General features: G+C 41.9%; 1 protein-coding gene across 1 annotated transcript in view; it reads right to left on the reverse strand.

Moving 5' to 3' along the window:
• Positions 1–6,638: 6,638 nt before the first annotated feature.
• The window catches only part of ABLIM1 (actin binding LIM protein 1), an 83,621-nt gene continuing 69,573 nt past the window's right edge, over positions 6,639–20,686 (reverse strand). Inside the window, exons 13-22 of the mRNA XM_084264761.1 lie at positions 19,424–19,471; positions 17,256–17,402; positions 15,063–15,154; positions 14,821–14,926; positions 13,710–13,771; positions 13,342–13,402; positions 12,360–12,367; positions 11,043–11,117; positions 7,987–8,067; positions 6,639–6,759 (exon numbers count right to left, since the gene is read on the reverse strand). Of these exons, the coding sequence (XP_084120887.1) occupies positions 6,646–6,759; positions 7,987–8,067; positions 11,043–11,117; positions 12,360–12,367; positions 13,342–13,402; positions 13,710–13,771; positions 14,821–14,926; positions 15,063–15,154; positions 17,256–17,402; positions 19,424–19,471 (794 nt within the window). The 3' untranslated portion in view covers positions 6,639–6,645. The remainder of the gene's footprint in view (positions 6,760–7,986; positions 8,068–11,042; positions 11,118–12,359; positions 12,368–13,341; positions 13,403–13,709; positions 13,772–14,820; positions 14,927–15,062; positions 15,155–17,255; positions 17,403–19,423; positions 19,472–20,686) is intronic.

Below are 20,686 nucleotides of genomic sequence, written 5' to 3' on the forward strand. Positions count from 1 at the left end.
CCAAACTTTATTCATTGACTTGAATACAACAGTGATGCAGATTACAGTGGCACAGGAGTGCAATATGTGCTGTTTGCGGTATGACAGTGGAAACACTAATTGTACAGAACAGCAACCCAGCTCAACTTTTCATTATGCATACAAGCAGACTTACTGTACAGACAGGACATTGATTCATTTTTACAGAGACTCAGAGAGTTGTCTAACAGATGAGTGGAAAACACAGGGACACCTCCCCAAAACGCTGGTTTTGTGTGGAGGAAGAAGAAAAGTAAAACAATAAAACAGCCTATTGCCAAAATCTACTGATTTAAAGGTAAATACACCTTTGAAAAATTAGTTTAATTTTCCAAAGCTTAAAAAAACAAACCCCAAAAGCCCCAGCTGTAAGGCCCCCTTACAGGAAGAGTCATTGGCAGCTACCAAGCACACTGCTTGGACAGGGCTGGGCTGGTAGTGACATACATGGTGGCCAGAGACTGTCCTGGTCCAGCCAGCCGAGGAAGAGCCTGCTCCAAAGTGTGTGGGTGTCAGTGAGAGGCTTGTCTGATTTCAGTGGGTTTGCATCTGGGTGTGGGGGTGTGTGTGTAGTGCTTTCTGAAAGGTGTTCAGTGAGAAAAGCCCAGTGGGACCTATCCAAGTGCCTACGGGAAGCAAGAGACTCAGCCTGGTAAGGCACCGCTGGAATTCCCACAGCTGCTTCTGCGGCCTGAAATGCTTCATCCCCTAATGGCTCAAGGACCACGCAGCTCCAGGGAGCAGCACTTGTATTAACTGCAGTGATCACGACAAAACAGGCTGCTGTTTGCCTTCAGTCATCTCTTTTCATCTCAAAAGACAGACCGCAGTGCGTGTGGAAGTACTACCTCTTCACATGGACAAGCATTTTCTGGCAAATCATTAGCAGAAACCTATTTCCCTGTTAGAAGCCCTCTGGGCAACAAATAATTTATTTTGCATACAGACAAACAGCATTAATGGCCAATTACCTTCCCACTTCCTGCTCTGACACATTAAAATTAATAATACCCATCCTCTCCCTGCCAAACGCGAGCATCGCACAGCCCCCGCCAGCAGAACTGTCTGACTAAAACCTGCAGCTTTGCATTGGGATAGATTTTTTTTTGTTTTTCTTTCTTTATTAAGCACTAAAACTGTGTGTGGGAGGAATCCCAAGGCAAAACTCACCAGCCAGAGCTGTCCTGCAACCCGTAGCGACAAGGGTGTTTCTTCATCGCAAGAGGAAGGTGCATTGTACTGCTAGCACAGTGCTCAGTAGCTCTCTTGTACCTCTTCATTGTGTAGCAATGGGGTAAAAACATACTGCCCACTGTCAGGGCCAGCCCTTGCTATGCCTCTGTCTTGAAAAGTACCCTGGACTCCAGCAGGTATGTCGAAAAGCCCCCAAATTTTGACAGAGCACGAACTGGACCATGACCTGGGGCTAAGTGAATGGGGCTCTGGGGTCAGCCCTCAGCGTCTCTGACGTGGGGAGATGGCTGGCATTTCAGGACAGGGTTAGTTGCTCTTCTTGTTTCTTGCAGGTTTTATTGCATCACCATTGAGTGGTATCTTTTACTGCCATAGGGAACTGCCAGGATGCGGACGTCGCCCTCCACAAAAATTATACGTTGTGAGGGAAAGCAGTGAATCACAGCGTGGCAGAAAGGCTGCTTCCCCTTCAATCTACTCCACAAAGCCATGGCCCAAATATGCCAAGATCTCCTCCCTAGTCAGGGTGAGCCAAGGTAAGTCATTCCAAGATGAGTTTAGAGGACGTTTGTACTTTTAACGTTTTGGGGATTAAGTTGTCTGTCACTTCTCATAACAGCTTCACACCATTAATTTCAGCGTAGATGCTCCTAAGCTACAGGCTCCAAACTTGTGTTCCCCACAGTCTGAAGAAGGTACCACAGACTCACATCTGCATTTTCTTCTGTATCTGCTAAATGCCACCCTGGCAAACTCTGGAGAAATGAATCCATTTATGCTAGCTCTCCTTCCTCCCAGAACTTAACCTTTCTCCATCCATGCCTATTACCTGACCAGGAGAAGCACAGTTTGCAAACAACCTGCCCTGAACAGCAGGACATCTGATCTACATGGCTGAGAAGGGGTTTCCAAATTGCCACCAGAACGGGACAGCAAGCATTTCAGCACTAGGCCCACAGCCCTAGGACTTTGTAAGGAGAGGTGACAGTCTGTCTTGGCAGAAGTAAAAGCACTACTGGAGCCACGGAGCTGTCCTGTCCCACACACAGCTCTTTAGAAACTTCCTGTTCTCCTAGTCTAACCTTTCCCAGCACACTGCAGCTATGTCCACAACGCATCACAAACTGTTTTTAATGAAAGGCTACTAACCAAGCTGAAAACAAGTATGCTTCTGAGATGCCACTATAACCTGTCCTCAATGACACCAGCATGAGAGATAACAATGAATTAAAAAACCCACAAAATTCTGTGAGCAAACTTCACAAGAACTTACTCTTCTGGTCATACAGAAATTCTAGCAGGGTTGGGATAGGACACTGGCAGAGTTGAGATGCTACGTTCAGCTTCCAGTTTCCAGACCTGCTCTTCAAGTTGGTTTAATTTCGCTGTCTTCAGGGATGATGAGCAATGGATTTATTTCTACAGATTTATGTCAGTGTCTGACTCGCTGGAGCTTACACTGAGTTTAAGGCACGGGTATACAGGGCATGGCCAGCTGTTCCCACTGCAAACACAACAGTTCTCTAGCTGTTGTGTGGAAATCATCAGACTGGCATCCAGTGCAGTCAGAGAACCCAGCAAGTGAAATCCCTGGATTCCCTGTTAATATGAAGAGTTCTGCACGGGGTATCACCCTTCCATCCATCCCAGCACTGCCAGGGGAGGGTGCTGCAAATGTCTACATATGCCTGAGGAGGGGCTTTGAAATGATATTACCTGTGGCCAGCCTGGCACCTCCTCCCTGCCTTCTGCACACTCAATACATCACAGAACCAGATATCCACAAGCTCCTGCAGGCACAAGCACATACACAAGTGACAACCTTCACAACTTAATGAGCACAATTTGTTTAACACTACACACTACTTGGAAATTCCAGGTTAGCTACTCACGTAGCATCTCAGCTCCAAACAGGGAGTGTGTACACTACCTGTGCACCCATGATTAAGAACTGGGGAAAAACCAAGACAAAAGCAATCAGTTTTCAGTCCTCTCAGCAATGCTGCTCTTTTGACAGCACCAAGTCTGATGGGACTTCAGCAGAAGCTCAAATGCTTTGCAGGAGAGCGAAGAACGTAAGTAAGTATGTACTTAAGGCATATTCAGAGAACTGCAGAATGTTTTGGGATGTTTTAAAGATCACCTAGTGATCCCTGATGTGTCCCAAGGGAATACTGAAGAGGGGAATTGCAAAGAACTGCCCAAGAAAAGACTACTTGACTGATAGCAGGAAAATGATTCATTGCTTACAAAGACAATTCTCCCTGGGGCCACATTTCTGTTTTTACTAGGTGGGAAGACCAGATGAAAGAAAAAGTTGCAGGGACAGTCACTAACAGCCCACTGCAGACACCACCTCCCCCTGCAGCGGGCTGCAGCACGGACAGGCCATCTTTTGGGGTGTGTGTACAGGCAGATGCTTGGGAGAGTTAAGGGCAATTAGCTACAGGTATTAAATCAAAGCCCAGAAAACCCTTCATGTCCTCAATCACAAATGAAGCTGTATCTAGTGCAGAAGGCTGTATAACCAACTGGCGGTGCTCCACGCCAGTGAGATGCGAACCAGTGATGGTCTAAAAACCCAGTTAGAGATTAACTATTTCTGCAGCACCTAAGCTAACTTCTCTTCATTCCTCCCCAAGCTGCAATTACAGTTTTTAAATTCTCAGTTGATGAGGCAGATACTAATTTACTAATTACCCTATCATTCTTCACAGGCTGGGGCGCTGGGTTTTGGGGGTTTTTTTTTGGTTTTGTATTGTTTCCTTTTTCTGAGAGCCTGGATTAGTAATTTCTAAGTGACTGGGTGGTGTATTCATATACACTGTGAGAAGTTCAACAGCCATCAAGAGAGGGGGCCAGAAGAAGGCAGGCTGGGGGCTCACATCCTTGAGAGAGCAAGTAGTGGGATCAAAAAGGTTTCTTGTCGAGGTGACTTGGGCTGAGACCAGTAATGCTTACTGTGTTTGAGAGGCAGCAGCACAGTATTGTATAGAGGATGCAGGCTGGGAAAATGTGGACAATTTTAATACTTTAAATGCATAAAAACTCCAATGTTCATCTCAAAGTTAAGCCTCACCTTGCAAGTGACAAAGCCTGAAGTCTGAGACTCCGGCACTCCCAAAGCCTGTCACTGTAAAACGCTGCTGTTCTTCTGTGATACAGATTTAACTTCAGCAGTCACTCAAAAATGCGTCTCAAGCTGCCAGAGCCCCTAACTTTCCCACTTACTTCTCAGTGTTCCTCTAAAAGCTGTTCAGATGCTTGTTCTGAGAAATGAAGTAAAGATGCTGAACTGATCCTTGCTGCAGTCTCAGTGAAGTCTGGAGAGCTCACTCACAGCTGCGTGTGTCACAGCGCTCACTGAGGGCTCCTGTTCAGGGAGGGGACAGGGATACCAGGTCTGCATGGCAGCACATTCTCCAGCTTGTCCCAGGCTCACTGCTCCCTGAGCTCCAGGGACGCAGAGCCAGTGCTGACCCCTTGCCTCTGTCTCTCACATGCTGAATTTTCAACTCAGGTTTTTAGCAAAGGGACCACAGTGATCTATTAGAGCAGGAGTTCCTAAAACAGCAAAGAAGAGGCAGGATGTGGGCTGCCCTGCATGTTCCATGGTGAAATGCCATTTGGTGGTATAGAGAACTCAACACAGTGATACTGAATCTCACAACTGAACGGGACCGTTTCCCTCTCCCCACTTCCAGATTGTAACACCAACGTCCCATATAACAGAAAAAACAAAGGTTCTGATGTCTCCAGTGCTGAAAGTTTCTGCATTAAAAATGAAACCTTGATATTCTTTGATAGACACAGAACCTAAATGACCCTCTCCCTTTTCAGGGGACGGGCTCATTAGTGCAGTATGCATCGGCAGTTAAGCACCAAGGAAGAGAAAAAGCTGACATTGCAGCCACAACCCATTCATTCAGTTACTTTGGTGCTCATGTCCTCCTCTGTATAGGACTTGCCCAGTAGCAGTTAAGGTATATACAGGCAGTTTTTTAAGCTGCAGCATATTGGAAGAAGACTAAAAGCAATAAGGAGTTCAATGCAGCTCATAAACTGTCTTGCGTGATTACTCTGTCTTCACAAACCAAGTCAGGCACAAAGGGAAACAAAAATAACCAAGGCTGGAGCTTTGAAAGCTTCAAGAGAGGAAAGAAAAGAAGTCTGTGCCCTCTTTTCCAAGCACGAGTGAAAAAAACTACATTAACTAAAGAGACTGCTTGGCCCCATGCACTGTGCCATACTGACAACAGCAACTGCAGTTTAATCAAAAAGCCTCTATTGGCAGAGCACGGCACCTCCATGGTACCTTTTAATTCATAAACGTTCCTCCCACGGAGGGATGGATTTGTGTGATAGCTTGCAGAGAACCATCTTCCCTGCCCATGTAAAATCCTACAACTCCACTGCAGCCTGATGAGCTGTACTAGTAATTACTGGCAGGGAGTCTGTCCCGAAATCTCTGGGTGCGAACCAGGGCACGCTTAAAAAAAGCCTTTTCTCATTCTGTCACTCCCACCCCCATCCACCCATCTCCTGGACTAAATGACAAGAAAACTGACTCTTCTCCATCATTCCCGTTACTTGAGTGATCTTCAATTATTCAGGCGACTGGTTAAGCCCCAGCCTTATTAATTCAAGCAGAAAGTGTGGAAGGGGGAAGACTGACAACAGACACAGCAATTCACTTCCTATATCCTAGCAAATATATACACAAGTACAAGGAATCCAATTTTCCAGAAATTCAACTAGCACGTACTGGAAGCGAGCAGAGTGCCCACCGCCCCAGACTGGATCACGTGAAGAAGATGCCGTTTCAAAAGAGTGCCCAGTGAGTTGTGTGAAAGACTTGACATGACCGTGTGGGTAATGTTACTAAGGCCTTCTCCTTCACTACAGAGCATCTACCTTCCTCTCCATATATATACACATATATACACATACATACAGGCACACACATAGGTAGATGGATAGATATAAATACATGTGCGCACACACGCAAACACACACATATATATATATATATTTATATATATATATATTTTCTTTTCCAGTTCTTGGAGTGGTTACAACTACTTTAGTCTACAAGGCATCCTAAGGGCACTTCCTGGCTCTAGCAATAAAGTCCATCATATTGTGGAGAGAAGTAAAGGGAATATCATTGAGGGAGAAGAACAGAACAGTTTCCTATCTCGTGTAATACCACGTAACAGGTCGACACCTCTGAAAACTATCCTTGCTGTTTCTGAGCCCAGATATTTGCTGTGTTCCAGGAGAGCAAATGTTCTCGTTCAGCTGCTGTGTACAGAGGTGCCACTATGCGATTTTCCCTTTTTGGTGGATAAGTAGTTGCTTCCAAATAGTTTGGACTGAATGACACAATATCCTATGCATATTTTTTTCTTGTTGATCTGTTTAAAGGGAGATTTAAAAGAGTTTTGCTTTTTTCTTCATGTCGTTGCGTCTCCAGAGAGGTAACTTGTCAAACTCCTGTATCGTCATGCCAAATATCTCTTGAAAAACTTCAGGTGCTAAGTGACGCTTTAAAAAACAAAAAAAAAAAAAGGGAAGGGGAGGGGAGGGGAAAAAAAAGGAGAAAATGGAATGGTCAGTCAAAGCCAAAGAGACACAGCAGGGGACAGGAGTGTCGTGGGGATTACATGTCACTGTGCAGGAGCCATTGCAAGAAATAGTGCTGCTCCAGCAATACTCACATCCAAGTCATCAGGAACTTACTTGGGTGCTCAATGAATCAATAAAACTTTGCAATTTAAGTCAGAGGAGTTTACAAAGAAGCCAGGAAAACTATTGCTGTTGCTGAATAAGCGAGAGATGGAAAAGTGATTTGTCTGCTGCCACCCAAGAAAACAGTAGCTATTCACCTCTGCTTACACGTGGAAGGTCAAGCTCAGGAGAGCTTTGCAAGAAGGCTGCAGGCTGACCTGCTGCATTTGAAGTTCTGAGAAAAGATGTCTGGCCAGACTAACCGATCAGCACATTTCTCTAACGCCAGTGAAACACTGTTTGGTGCTGTCTTGGGCACAAGTTACTTGTGTTCAGCTGCTTTAGAGTGCACTGGATGGGGAAAGTGTCTCCCCATGGCACTAAGGCAGGGCAGCGCTGAATTCTGATTAGTGGTCACATCTACTTGTTTAAAAATGTTCATAAATGGTTACTTACCCAAATTTTTGTGGTCCCTTCCACTCACCTCCACAGAAGATTAACTAGCTACAAAAGACTTATCCCCAGCCTTCCACTGGGCTGCTTAAGTATTTCTAATCCACAAAGTTGTAAACAATTTTCCTTTGTTGGCAGAGATTTAAATCCTCGTATTTTTGGACATCAGCCAACTCACAGGACTCATGGATGAGTTAAAAAAGTTAGACTTTTGATCCTCAAGGATGGCTGACACTGACTCTTAGCCAAGAATGATCCAAGATCAAACAAAGTATTGCTCTATTCCAAGATAGATCCTATGACTGTAAGATATGTCCTCAATGTTGGGATTTTTACAAATTTACAAGTACATAATTAACTGAGGTGGTTTTGAGCTCAGCCCAGGAGCAGGGACACAGAGATGTGGGACTCCTGGCCCAGCACTGTTCATGGAAACGTGGCTCCTTCCTCCCCCATCTGACTCCTTCCCTGCTTAGTGCAGAGACATCTTCCCAGCCTAACAAGGACCCACAGCTCAGCATTTGAGCTTTCAAGTGTGCAACAACAAACAACTTCAGCAGGAAAGAGCATTTAGGAACTTGCTTCTCTTACCTCGAGCCTGGTTCTGTCTACATCTTTTAGTATTTTATTTCGCCCTCTGTTCGTCACCATGAGAATTTCATATGGAAAAATCTGTTAACAATGTATAAAAGGGGGAAAAAGAGATGTATTTACATTCTAAAGCAAAAAGAACACAATGCGTCCCATTTTCATAACCCCACAAACATTCGGTTTCTTTTTCAAAGGAAATCACAGCACTTTTGTCCCCTGAAGTTGCACAAAAGGCAACTCAATCTGGCCACAGAAAGAACTTGGTTAGTATCAAAGTGCCTCACAGTGTAGTGCCACTGCACACTTGCCCACCCCGCTGATGACTGTGGTCCATGTAGTACAGCTGATTTTGGACTGACAGTCCTCTCTCATCAATATACATTCTCACCCAGCAGTGTATAAACTTAAAGAGTTTATTAAGGCAAATAAATATACTTGGCACTCATTGGTCTAAGCGATGGTTGCCCATGTGTGGACAGCTCTAAGGAAACAGACACTTTGTGGACTTTTAAAAAGGAACCACGTGGAAGTAAAACAGAAAAAGGATCAAGTCTGAGTAAGCAAGATATGCATCAGTGGGGCCCACTGCACTCATCAGAACCCATCACATGGCTTTCTCTGCCTCTTGGGATAGTTAAAGGATTCAAACAACTGCCCCCTGTGCTCGCTGGCTGTGTGATGCACACACAGAGTAAAAGAGATACTTTGCCTCACACACCTTCGCCTGCTTGAGAACAGTATGTGTCCAGCACACCTCTCATGAGCTTTGCCCTTGCTTTCCCTTTACATTGCAAGGAACGCCCAGAACTTATACAAATCAGTTATTAACAATAATCAATTCCTAAATGCATAAATGATTTTAGATGTTTTACAGGTTCTTTGCTTGAGGTAAGATATTGCTGTTAGTGGGTCTCAAAATCAGTTTAATCCAACAGAAATGATGTTGCTTAGAAAGGAGTTCAGAAAACCAGTGCCTTAAAAGCAGTTTCCAGAATTATTCCTGGGAAATAAAACTCTGGTTTAGTATTTCTTTCTTTGGGCAGACACTTCCATGAATGCCAGCGTGAGTTAGGAGAGCTCACACTGTAACTGACAGGATCTCTCTAGAGCCCTTTGCAAGCAGGAAAACAGCATTCCCTGTGGGGTTCTCATCCAACCCCTACTGAAGCCAGTGAAGTTTTTCTGCAGACTTCAGAAGTGACTGGCACAGCCTTTACTGTTACTTTTGGGTCTTCTTTTACTTGCCTGCTGGGAACAAGAGCGAGACCACCAAAACTCTGCTGCCATCAAATGCTATTAATTCAATTATTTTAGCATCAGAAGAAATTCAACCTCATCCACTTCTGTGTGGAATTAGGCAATTAAGTTCATTCCATTGTCAACAGTTATAACAATGAACTTTTCAGAAATATAATAAATAAGATTCAGGCATGAATGAACACATCACTGAGTTTATTGTAAGTGATAATAACTTAAATAACGTGTGCTTACATATGAATTGTAAGATATGATTCTTAGGAGATTCAGACACTGTCACAATTGTACAATTAAGTCTATACTTTGAATTACATTGTTTATGTCTGAGACTGGAAACAGCTACCATATACAGCATTATAGGAAACTAAAATGTAACTTCTGATATTTAAACAGGCAGAGTTTAAGTCAAGATCTATGGTCATAAGTACATTTTATATTTAGATATTCACAACAAGGCATGTCTCAATCTGGGGTGCCAGGATGCACAAATTCTGTCCTTTCTGGAGAACCATTTGGTAAGATTTGGTCATCCTTGAGTTTACTAATTGTCACTTTTTGTGTGTTTCTGACTTTGAGCTGGCTTCTTTAACTAAATCAAGTTTAAATTAGCGTTGGACCATTGACGTGAATTAAAATACTGCCAATTCACACAAGCTGAGGGTCTGGCATCACCTTTACAAACATCAACAGATAGTGACCTATTGTCTCATGAAAACTCCTGTAAATTTCATCACTAGTAATACCGACAGAATTTGTCACCCAAAATAACATTTCAAATCACTGGGTGCATCAAGAGCAGTGGTGACTGTAAGAATTTCTATTGCACTGAAAGAGAAATCGTTTGGAATAAAAAGTAGTATCTTAGGAATTAGGGATGTCCCCAAAGTCTTATTTATATAATATATAAAAACACTTGTTATATACATTGCAGTGGGGTCTCAGCTTATAAAGCTAGGGTTATTGCCTTGTACAGTTTGTCTGGAGGTGACTCGGAAGCACAAGTAGTAATCTGGTTTGCAAAGAGAGCTCCTGGCTTAACTGCAGAAAGGCTGATCCTTTTAACTTTGGCAAAATCAGGACTTCTCAGAAGGTTCACCAGCAACAGAGAAAGTTGTCAGATTTAAAACACAGCCCTGGTTGAATCCTCTCTGTATACTGTGTTAATTTTTGACTCAGACAACTCTAGATATAGCTGCAAAGGCATTTATATCTCAATTTGTATCTGAAGTTGAGCTGACATTGCCTTTTTTTCCAATAAACCTCCTGAAAAATTCCTCATGCGGGGAATTCAAGGTTTTTGAAAGGTGTCAGGCTAACAGTGCTGAGTGCTGAAGAACAGATCCAGACAGACACATAGGGATCTAACTGCCAATTTGAAAGGAAGATCCATGTATTCCATTTTTAAATCAAGGCAGTCTCACCACCGCACTGTGAGCCACAGTATCCTGCATCACTTTTCCAACCTGACAGATCCAAGACTTTCCTATCGAGTTCAACCTGCTGTTTTGGCTAGCAGAAGTCTGACAGAGAACTAGCCACTGAGCATCCTCAGTATCTCTGTTTTGTCTCTAGAAATCCTCCTTAACTCAAGGACAGCTGGGCTGCCCTCAGCCTGCCTCAGTGCTAACCCCTGTAACAGGCAAAGTCCAGAACAAAGGGAGAGGTTTGGCACAGAAGGAGCAGGGACTGAGGTGAGGTAAAGAAAAACAAGGGAACTTAAGACATTTCCTGTATTTTATCTGCATTTCACAGTCAAATCTTCACTGTCTTGAAGGAAAGTGAATAACATCTGCACTTGCCTTTGGCTCCAACATGTTAGGCATAGATACTCCTCTGTCCATTCTCATTCCAGGGACATGACCATCCGGAAGGGACTGCATCAGATACAGGTATACATCAGACACAAAGGTTACACACACAGAGGGTAAAGGCACTCAAGTAGTGGTGAAAACAAAGGTGAGTTTGCCCAGATACTTCCTTCAAGTCTTAATATCTAGTCTTACCATACTGATCATCTCAGTGGCTACTGTTTGCTAATCTCTGAGGCATGGGGAGATCCTTAGATCCTCTCTGCCACCACAGCCTTCTGTCTCTGCTAAGGCTGGTGAAAGCTCCCCACTGAGCCTACCAACATCATTTTCTAGGTGGACATGGGCACCTCAAGAGAGTGGGCCCTTTCCCACCCAGTGACTAAGTAGGCTTCTCCTCTGGACAAATACACAGAAGGATTAATTTAGATCCCACCCAACAGCATACAAATTGCCTCTGGGCCTTCCTTCCTGTCATTTACTGGATCAGCTGAGGGATTTCTTTTTTTGGGAGGCGGGGATATGTCTCTACAACGGGAAATTTTTGCTCTGAACACAAACAGGGAGAGGGTAAAAAGGTACTGTTTTGACACAGGTACTGCTCCTAAGGAAATAACATTTTGAGCACAAGACACGGACAACTCCTCTCTCCTCCCATCATCTTATTCTCTTTCCAATCATCATGATTTTGATACATCATTAACAAAATTGTCTAAGTAATTCAACAGTCTGAAATTGCTATTTCATTTTGTGATTGTGCTGAGGAGCCAGCCAGACTCAAACCATTCTGGAAAAAACCCTGCAGACAGGATTTGGAGTAAAAGGCTTTATGTTTGCAACACTTCTTACTGGCTCATCCATGATGCTTGTCTAGAGAGCAAGTTCCAGGTTAAAAATGAGGAGTTCGAGACTCCTGGTATGGGAGAAAATTGCATCCAGAACAGACTTTCTATATGTCTCTGGGGTCAGTACTAGATAGGCTGGAAATAAATCCACCCTCAGCTGTCCAGAGAGGACTGTTACAGATAACTCATGTATCAACAGACAGTGGATTTTACAGAGCAAGTCACAGAACTGGTGTGTGCTGTCTCAGCCCAGCTCTGGGGAGGTAACAAGGAGGAATCTGAGGCTGTGTCTGTTTTTTTTGTTTATAAGAATCTACGTTGGTGATTATGCTTAAACATGCAGGAAAATCAAGGCTATTGTCTTAAGAAACCCTTCCCTGTAGCAGTAATTCAGACTTCAACAAGAAAGTAGATGCTTTTTTTTTTCCTGTTGTCAGTTGATTGATGAAAACCCGTACTCTACCTGGAAATCTGAAAAGCAAAAGAGAAATCTCATCAGCTTTAGAGTGTGGAAGAACAGGAATCACTCACAGTTTACCAGATAATCCTTATGTCTTCTGGTCTCTCTGATCTTTTCAAAATCTCACCAATTGTCTAAGGTCAGCAACCTTCCTATGTTTGGACTTAGTTTGTAAAGAGTCAAACACTCCAAATATTGATGCCCTTTTCATTTTGAGTGGGCTTCTTATTCAAGAAAATCAAGTCCCTTTGAAATATTAAGAGACACAAGACCACAATCAAGTGAATAAATAGCCAACTAAAATACAAATGTCTAGAGTGGGATTCACCTCACCCAACCTCTGCCATCAGGTAGCTGTCTAGATTCCTCCACAGTTTACAAAGAGACAGTAGACACTTGATAGCAGGGTATCTAAGAGAGGTGGGTTCAATCTCACTTTGGAGATAACTAGCCTCTCTCCCTCTCTCAGCTCAAACCATTCCAAAGCATTAACTCCCAAAGTTTCCTAATTTTCATAAATATTGTCAATTTTCATTAGACAATGATTGATATAACATCTAGCTCAAAGTCATAACACAGAAACAGGGATTAGAAGGCATTATCCTCCTTTCTTCACTGCAGTACAGTCTTGCAGACTGTGCAGCGGATGGTAATTTTCAGGGAAAGGAAACACCATAGCAGAGCTCAGTACTTATTCCTGATGATACACACATTACCTGCTTTCTACTGGCACCAATGCTAAAGCAGTCCCTTGGCATAAACAAGGACCAGCTCCAAAGGCAGATTTGGGAACATAAGCCCACATTTTTCTGATATGTATTTGCAGAGCTTGAGTTAATCGTTGAGTTTACCAGAGGGAGGTAAAATGTACTGAGCAAATGCAAAGTAACCACATCCACAACCTTAGAACAAAACAGCAGAAAGGATCAAGCATCCAACCATGTTCAGTTACAAAGCAGCATGTAAAAAGGCTCCCCAGCCTTACCTCTAACACCACCACTCACATCCCCGTAGCTGTTGTACTGACCAAAATCCGTGGACACCGGCTGTAACAGGGAGAGAGGGACACGCACATAAATTCACAGTTCATGGCTTTACAAGGAAGTTGATGTATAAGGAAGATAAATTGCTCTAAGCCTTTTATTTCCTCCTCCATTTTCACAGCGTGTCTTGTATTGTTTTCTTGCCTTTTTATCAATGTAGTTTGTGGGAAGGGAAATTAGTTTTTTTCTGACTTCAGATGGTCTTACAAGAAACCTTGATCAAACTGAAAATCCAATACCATTAATACAGATATAAATACCATGGATAACTGAAGCCACCTTTCACTGCTCAAAATCACCATCTCCTTACCCTGTGAAGTCCATTTTTTCCATAGCCAGGGAGAGAAGAAGTTTTGGAGGCTGAAGCATGTGCTGTTGAATGAGAAAGGGGAAAATCTTTTACTGCAAAAATCCCATGGAATGTCAAACCCAAGAACATTTCAGAATAAACCAGCATAAAAGCCACAGCTTAAAGAGCTAAGCATATAGATAACCAACTGACACACACTGACTTCAAGAAACTAACATCTCAGCCCCAAACTCATCACAACCTTCCATACATTCTGTAAGTTACATACTGCATTAGCATGCCATGGTGGCAGGTCATCCAGAAGGGACATTGATTTTGCCTGGCTCAAAACCAAAGTGGTCCCCACTGAGTTGAAAATAACACTCAAGGATCAGATAACAGAGGACAGTAGCTTTGTAGTCCTTAGCTAGGATCAAGTATTGCTGTGCACCTCATGATGGGACAAAGATAAACAGCAAGGAGGATCCAAGATATTTGACTGGATAGGTTCTCTGTTAAGTGTCCCATTCAGGTCAATTGAATTCTAGTCTCCTAAGTGGCACACATGGTTTATATTTCATCACACCCTCTGATCCTTTTTCCTTTCTATCCTTCCTACTGCAGCTGTTAGTTCACTCCTGGCTTGTGCTGCTTCACAAGCCAAGATACATATTACTAGCATACTCCACACTCTCAGTGTTCACATGTTTCAGCTTGCCATTTTTTCCATGGAAGAAGAAAAGGCTATTGGTTTTGGCCCTGTAACACTGTAATTGAGAGATGTTTTATTACTGACTTCACCAGGAGAACGATCAGAATGGGCAGTCCTGAGCTGCAGTTTAATAATTTAATAGCCTAGACTATTATCATTTATGTGATATTCTACCTCACTCCTTATCTATCCTCAAAAATCCCTGAAAATCCTCAACCTCATATTTCTTTCCATTAAAAAACAACCATGACACACTTTCCCTCACCAAAACCAGCTAATGAATTAGGCCACTCTTTCAGGGGAGACACCACACATACACATATCAAGTGGTCTTCCCAGTGGTCTCTCTTCTGTTAGACCACTGATATGTGTATACATGGTTCTCATTACTCACTCTTCATTAGTAGCTTTATTGCCTACATGATTTACCTGGAGAATCATAGCGACTGGCAGAAAGGGCTGACCTATCGCGACTCTCCTTCTCCATCTCTTCTTTCAGTATCAATTGTCCCAGACCAGAGTTGAGCTATAAGTGACAATCAAAAAAGCCAATGTCAGTGAAATGAAGCTGATCAAGGCATTAGTAAAAACTGCTTACAGAAAACAAAGGGTCACTTTTGGAACGATGTTCAGAAACAGAGTGAAGACAAGCTTATAACCACCTTCATGAGCTGCTCCTCCTGCAGCTGTCGGCGCCTTTGTAGCTCCTCATCGTCTTCCTCTCTGCCACTTGATCTGCGTCTCATGTCAGCTCCTGCTTCCATAAAACCACAGTACAGAGAGAACTTTGTGTATCAGTTCAACTGTAGCTTGAAGACTTCAACGCTGGACAGTGATTTACTGAATAAACAGAGTGGTATTTTCTTGCACACTCGAAATACTTATTCAAAACTCACTGTTATTAAAACTGCTGCCCTGTGGCTGTCAAGCTTCTTATAAAATTAACAAAATATAAATTGCATGTGAGTTCCAAACCAAGCAATAGCCCTGGATGCACAGGCCATGAATCCATGTAATACAGAAAAGGAGCTCAGATTGCTTGTTCTGGAAATGTGGGGTTTAATGGCATCACTAACAGTACCAGTGGCTGAAAAGAGAAGTCTCATTTACATATATACTTTTACCTAGACACAGAAAAGCAAATCTGAATTAATATTTCAGATGGAGAATTTAACTATAACAATCTCCTAAATGGACACTCTGGAGTAAACAAGACTTTATTTTTAGTCTAAAATGAAGCAAACTAATTTGATCCATTGGATGAAGCTAAAACTAATTAAGACACAGGTGTTTTATCTTTTAGTTCCTTACTTTTTATTGAAAAAGCTTTATTTTCTTGAATATTCTGAAGAAACAGCCCAATTTGGACACCAGGACACTTCCATGAATACATGGAATATGACATTGCTGCAAGCATTTAGACAGCAGTTGTATTTTTTTTTCTGATACAGTTATTCTCCAAGCCTGTGCTAGACAAACTCTCGTGTTTTATTTGAATGAAAAACACATTTTGCAACTAAACCATGAGTTTTATATAAATTATTTTTTTTTGTACAACGGTGTTAAATTGTTGCTAATATGGAGATAGATGAAAAGTTGTGGAAAAATTACTTGGTTTTATTTAAATTATTTATTCTTTTGTTTGACATCTCAAGCTTTTGCAGGACTTTTCCAAAAAATGAATATTACTGCTGTTGTATTGATGGCTAAGCTCGTTCTAGCTCTGTAAACAAAGTACCACATTCAGAAAATCAGACAAGCCAAAAAAACTGGGGCTTGTGGATTTGGTTTTTAGTGATTAATCTGGTAGGATGGCTTTTTATTTCTGAATAAACATAAGTCCATGAGCACATTTTTTTTCTTTATTGTTTCCAAAAAGGCCTGTTTATTTTCTCAGGTGCAACACAATCACCTGATAGTCAACACACAGTTTCGAAACCATTAAAAGTTAATTTGAAACAATTAAAAGTTGTCATCCACTGCCTGGAGACTGAGCTGAGAGCCAACATTTCCAAGAAAGGCTCCACCTAAATGCAGCATTATAATGCTGCAGTCAGCACAAACGCTGTCAGGGGAGTTTTGAGTATGTAGACATTACTGCTGTGACCGTGATCTTTGCCAGGCTGCAATCCTACACTAAGGGCATTTCCAAAAAATTGCTGCTGTAAAGGCCACCCCTTCAACTGGTCACTGAGCTCTCCCACCCTGTGTCTCCTCTCCCTGCACATCTATGAAAATCCCACTGGGATGAAAGCTATACACTCCTTCACAGGATCCTGACTCAGGCAATGCCTTCAGTGTTTCAGACTTCAGGCTTCATAAATGAACCAGGCTAGATAGCTTAGTTTATGCTACAGGGGTCAATGCAAATTAACAGAGGGGAAAAAAAAAGTACAGACCAAAAGAAAATTAAAATGACCATGCACATGATACAAAGAAAAGAAGATACCTGTGGCTCAACAACACAGAAGGAAAATACAAAGTCTGTAGAAACAGTAACTCTGAAAATCAGGACTTTTTTAGTCCGTTAACTGTTCCACTTCAGCCATTGCTTCTTGCTATGAAAACAGTAACGTGGTTTAGGGCTAAAAGGATTAAATAGGCAATAACTGAAAGAAGTCAGGCTTGTGTAACACACCACACTTTTTAAGCTACTGCAAAATCTCTTCTACACATCACTATTCAACAGTTTTAAGTTCACAGACACTCAGAGGTCTCACCAGAAGAACTGCAGTTTGTGGTGAACGCCTGGACACGATCTTCACTACCCATTTATACAGCTCCAGAATTAACCTACATTGGTTAGCAGTACCTTTTAAGTCGCATGGCTTGTATCAGTATATTTTTGTTCATACCTATGGCCGCAAGAGAGGGAGGACCTGGCCAGTGGTCTGTCTCAATCTTTGGTATCTCGTTGGGTGCTGGTGCATGAGCTGCTGGGAACTTGGAGGACTTGATGATATCCTCGGAGGACTTGCTCTGTGCTGCCAAAGCAGCTGCATCTAGATGGCAATCAGGGAACTTAGCTATGTAATAATCCATATCAATATAAAGGTCTTCCTTATTTTGGCAAAATTTTATACTTTACAAGAAGTTAGTTTTCAAAAGCAAACGTTTGCATGTTTGCTTTTCTAACGGCAATTTGAAGCAAAGTAATGTTCTCTTGCCAAGAGATTGGAACCAAACCTTCCTCTCCCCCCTCATCCCCAAAATAACCCCAAATCACCTTTGGATTTTTCTAGGGTTGCAAAGTGTTAGATTGATTAGGCAAGAGTATTTGCCAATATCTCTTAAGGACAGCTGAATATTAATGAAGAGGAAACCAGATTTATGTACTGATCTGTCTTCCCTCGAGGGCAAGAAAACAAGTTGTTCAGAGGAACAGCACTGATTTTAACTCTACCAATGCCAATTACTTCCTATGTTTCTGTGACAAGCTGCCAAACAAGCAACAAAGAAATCTGAAACAACTCTGTTGATTTAACCCAGGGATTTTTTTCTGCTGCATGCTCTTGCTTATTAGCATGCAGTAGTAGTGAAAGCAGATGTGAGTTTATTAATAAATACTAAACTCCATCCAGATCAACTTGCCCAGGAAAGGCGCTAGCAATGAAATGAACCTCCCCAATAGAACAGCTCAGCAGTGGGGCATCCACTTAAGATTCCAATCAAAGCCAAAGTCTCTTAAAAGCATGTGGGGATGTGCATTATGGCTTTCACTTCTTGACATTTAAAAGGAAATAATAAATCCAACAGGATTCAGTTTACATTTAAACCTGCCTTAACTACCTCTTATCTGCAAAAGGTTAGCTCAAGTCACTTTCTCTTATATGAAGCTACTGTATCAGAGGGAATGACTTTTGTTTCCTTTTTTTTTTTTCTCTTTTTTTGAACAGAAAGGCATCTCTTAACAAAGTGAAGCACTTTGTTGTTCATCCAACACGTTCAGGGTAGTTTAGGGACATCAGTATTAGGTATCAGTGGGAATTCTGAACATTTTATGATTGGGAAACTCTAAGAATAATTGGAGGTATGGAGAAAGCTGGTCAGAGTTTACAATGCATGACTTCAAACAGTACTTACGTATTAGAATTGATGATGTCAGTGGTTAAACATTCACGTTAATGGGAGGTGAGGAGATACATTAAAACCATAAAAATAAACAAAAATAATGTTAAGAATTTTTCCAAAATGAGCATATGGTTTGAAACTTAAAAGAGAAAGAGGAAAAAATTCTAATGTAATCAGGTAATTCCAGGTTTTCTATTCAGAGCAGAAGGGAAGAGGGAACACCCTCCAGTATAACCCAGACCCTGCTCTGCAGTACTAAAGACTGGCAAGAGAGTGGGCTTCTCCCATCATGGTTACTTCAGATGTGCTGTAACAATGTCTACACTGAAAAACTTAATGCACTAACACCGCTGTCCAACCCAGAATCCAGACACCTGGAAAAGCAAGTACAGCGCACTACCACAGCCACATCATAGGATTTGAGAATCAAATGAGTCCTGTCAGCAATAAGTCACCTATGTTATCTTCAGTAATGAAAGAGTCTTATTTAAAGCCACAGGTACATTTGGATAATAGCAGTCAGATAATAACATCTCCATTTTAGCTGTTGAATTCAATTACTGTACTTTGTCTGTTTAAAATAAGGATGTGGAGTCCCTGTCAGGGAACAGTCTGTTGCTAATCCATTTTAATATGATCAATCCCTGTATTCTGAAAACATAAAGAAGTGAAACACAGGAAGGTATCAGAACGCTAAAAGAGACAGCAAAATCCCAGTTAATGCCAATTTTGACATTAATATCAAAGTCTCCAAGATTTAAACCACATGATCCAAATGAAACGACATGCTTCAAAACATAATCACTCAGCAGGACATGCAAGAAGAGCTGTTTCGAGCTTGGACTAATTTTTTATGCTTACAAAGTAAAAACAGAATGCTTTTCACTAGTCTGCATGCCTTTCAGAGTAATTGTCACTCCAGCTTTGCAATGAAAAGGGAAAGATCATTTACCATGTTGCTTGTAGATGGGTGGTTTTCTGTAAATGTTGACACCTTGATCTGTGAAAGTGAGAAACAGAAAAACAGGACTATGAAAACTAATTCAGATGTTGGTAAGTACAAGGCCAACACTAAAACAATAGACAGACCAAGTCAAGGATGTAGCACATGAAGATACTATTTCTAGTGTTATACAAAGTCAGATTTTTTACAGAAAAGAAGACATAGGAACAAGTGAAAAGTCAAAGACATGTGGCATGAAGTCCTTTGGAGCTGATTCTGCAACATGTGGATGCGTCCAAGTCATGAACCATTCATTCTGATCATTCAGAAGATTATCAGCGGGATAAAAATTAGAGAGGAAATGCAAACAAGCAAGACATTTCAATGGTGAAGATACAAGCCATTTGGGGAAAACTACCCCAAATAACTTCTGTGGAAAACTGTGCTTCAGTCACAGCAGCTCAATTTTCTTTCCAACTGACTGGCTGGATTGAGCAGAGGAGAATGCAGTGAGCCTACAATTCGCCCAAAGCCAGAGGACAAACCAGACACCTAATGCACTTTTCTGAACAGTCAAGAACAGCTACTCTTCAGTGAGTCAAACGGATGCTCTATGCAGTGGCAGCAGGTGTACTGCTAATTCTCCAACCACAAGGATAGATACTACTTCTCTTCTACATTTTTCATTTGTAAGGCACATTATCAATGTAAATCAGAATATAAATGCTTCCCAGAACTCTAATGCAGTAAATATACAGCATGTCTAAAAGATACCATATTTTCACAAATAATAATCCAAGAGAGAACTGCTTTGTTCTGAACTACCTTCCCACCCAAGCCAACACTTCTTGCATTTGGCACAGCTACAAAAGTTAATCCAAAATCAGTGCTACAGTGCAAGAATCTGACAAAATCTGACAAAATCTTACAGGAAGACCAAAATAAGCTACTGGGAACTCAGAGATCAATGTCAGAATGCCGTTTTTCTACTTCACACTGCCTGAAAAAAGTTTTCAGTTACATTAGTATGAAAGATGAAAAAGCATTTTAGGAATACATGCTGTGTATTGCAGATCCAATTAAAGTGCTGCAGGAGACAATTCAGCCTTTGACATTAAGGAAAGCTAACCCTAAAAATCTATTGAAACAGGGGCAAATCGTACTTCTGCAGAACCCTACACCCTTCACCAGACAGGCAAATTCATGGCACACAAAGGCACTGAAATATTTCATTCCTGTTAGTAACCTGTCACAGCTACTTGACCAGCCAGT

Source organism: Gallinula chloropus, assembly GCF_964237585.1.
Source record: "Gallinula chloropus genome assembly, chromosome: 5".
Classification (NCBI taxonomy): Eukaryota; Metazoa; Chordata; class Aves; order Gruiformes; family Rallidae; genus Gallinula; species Gallinula chloropus.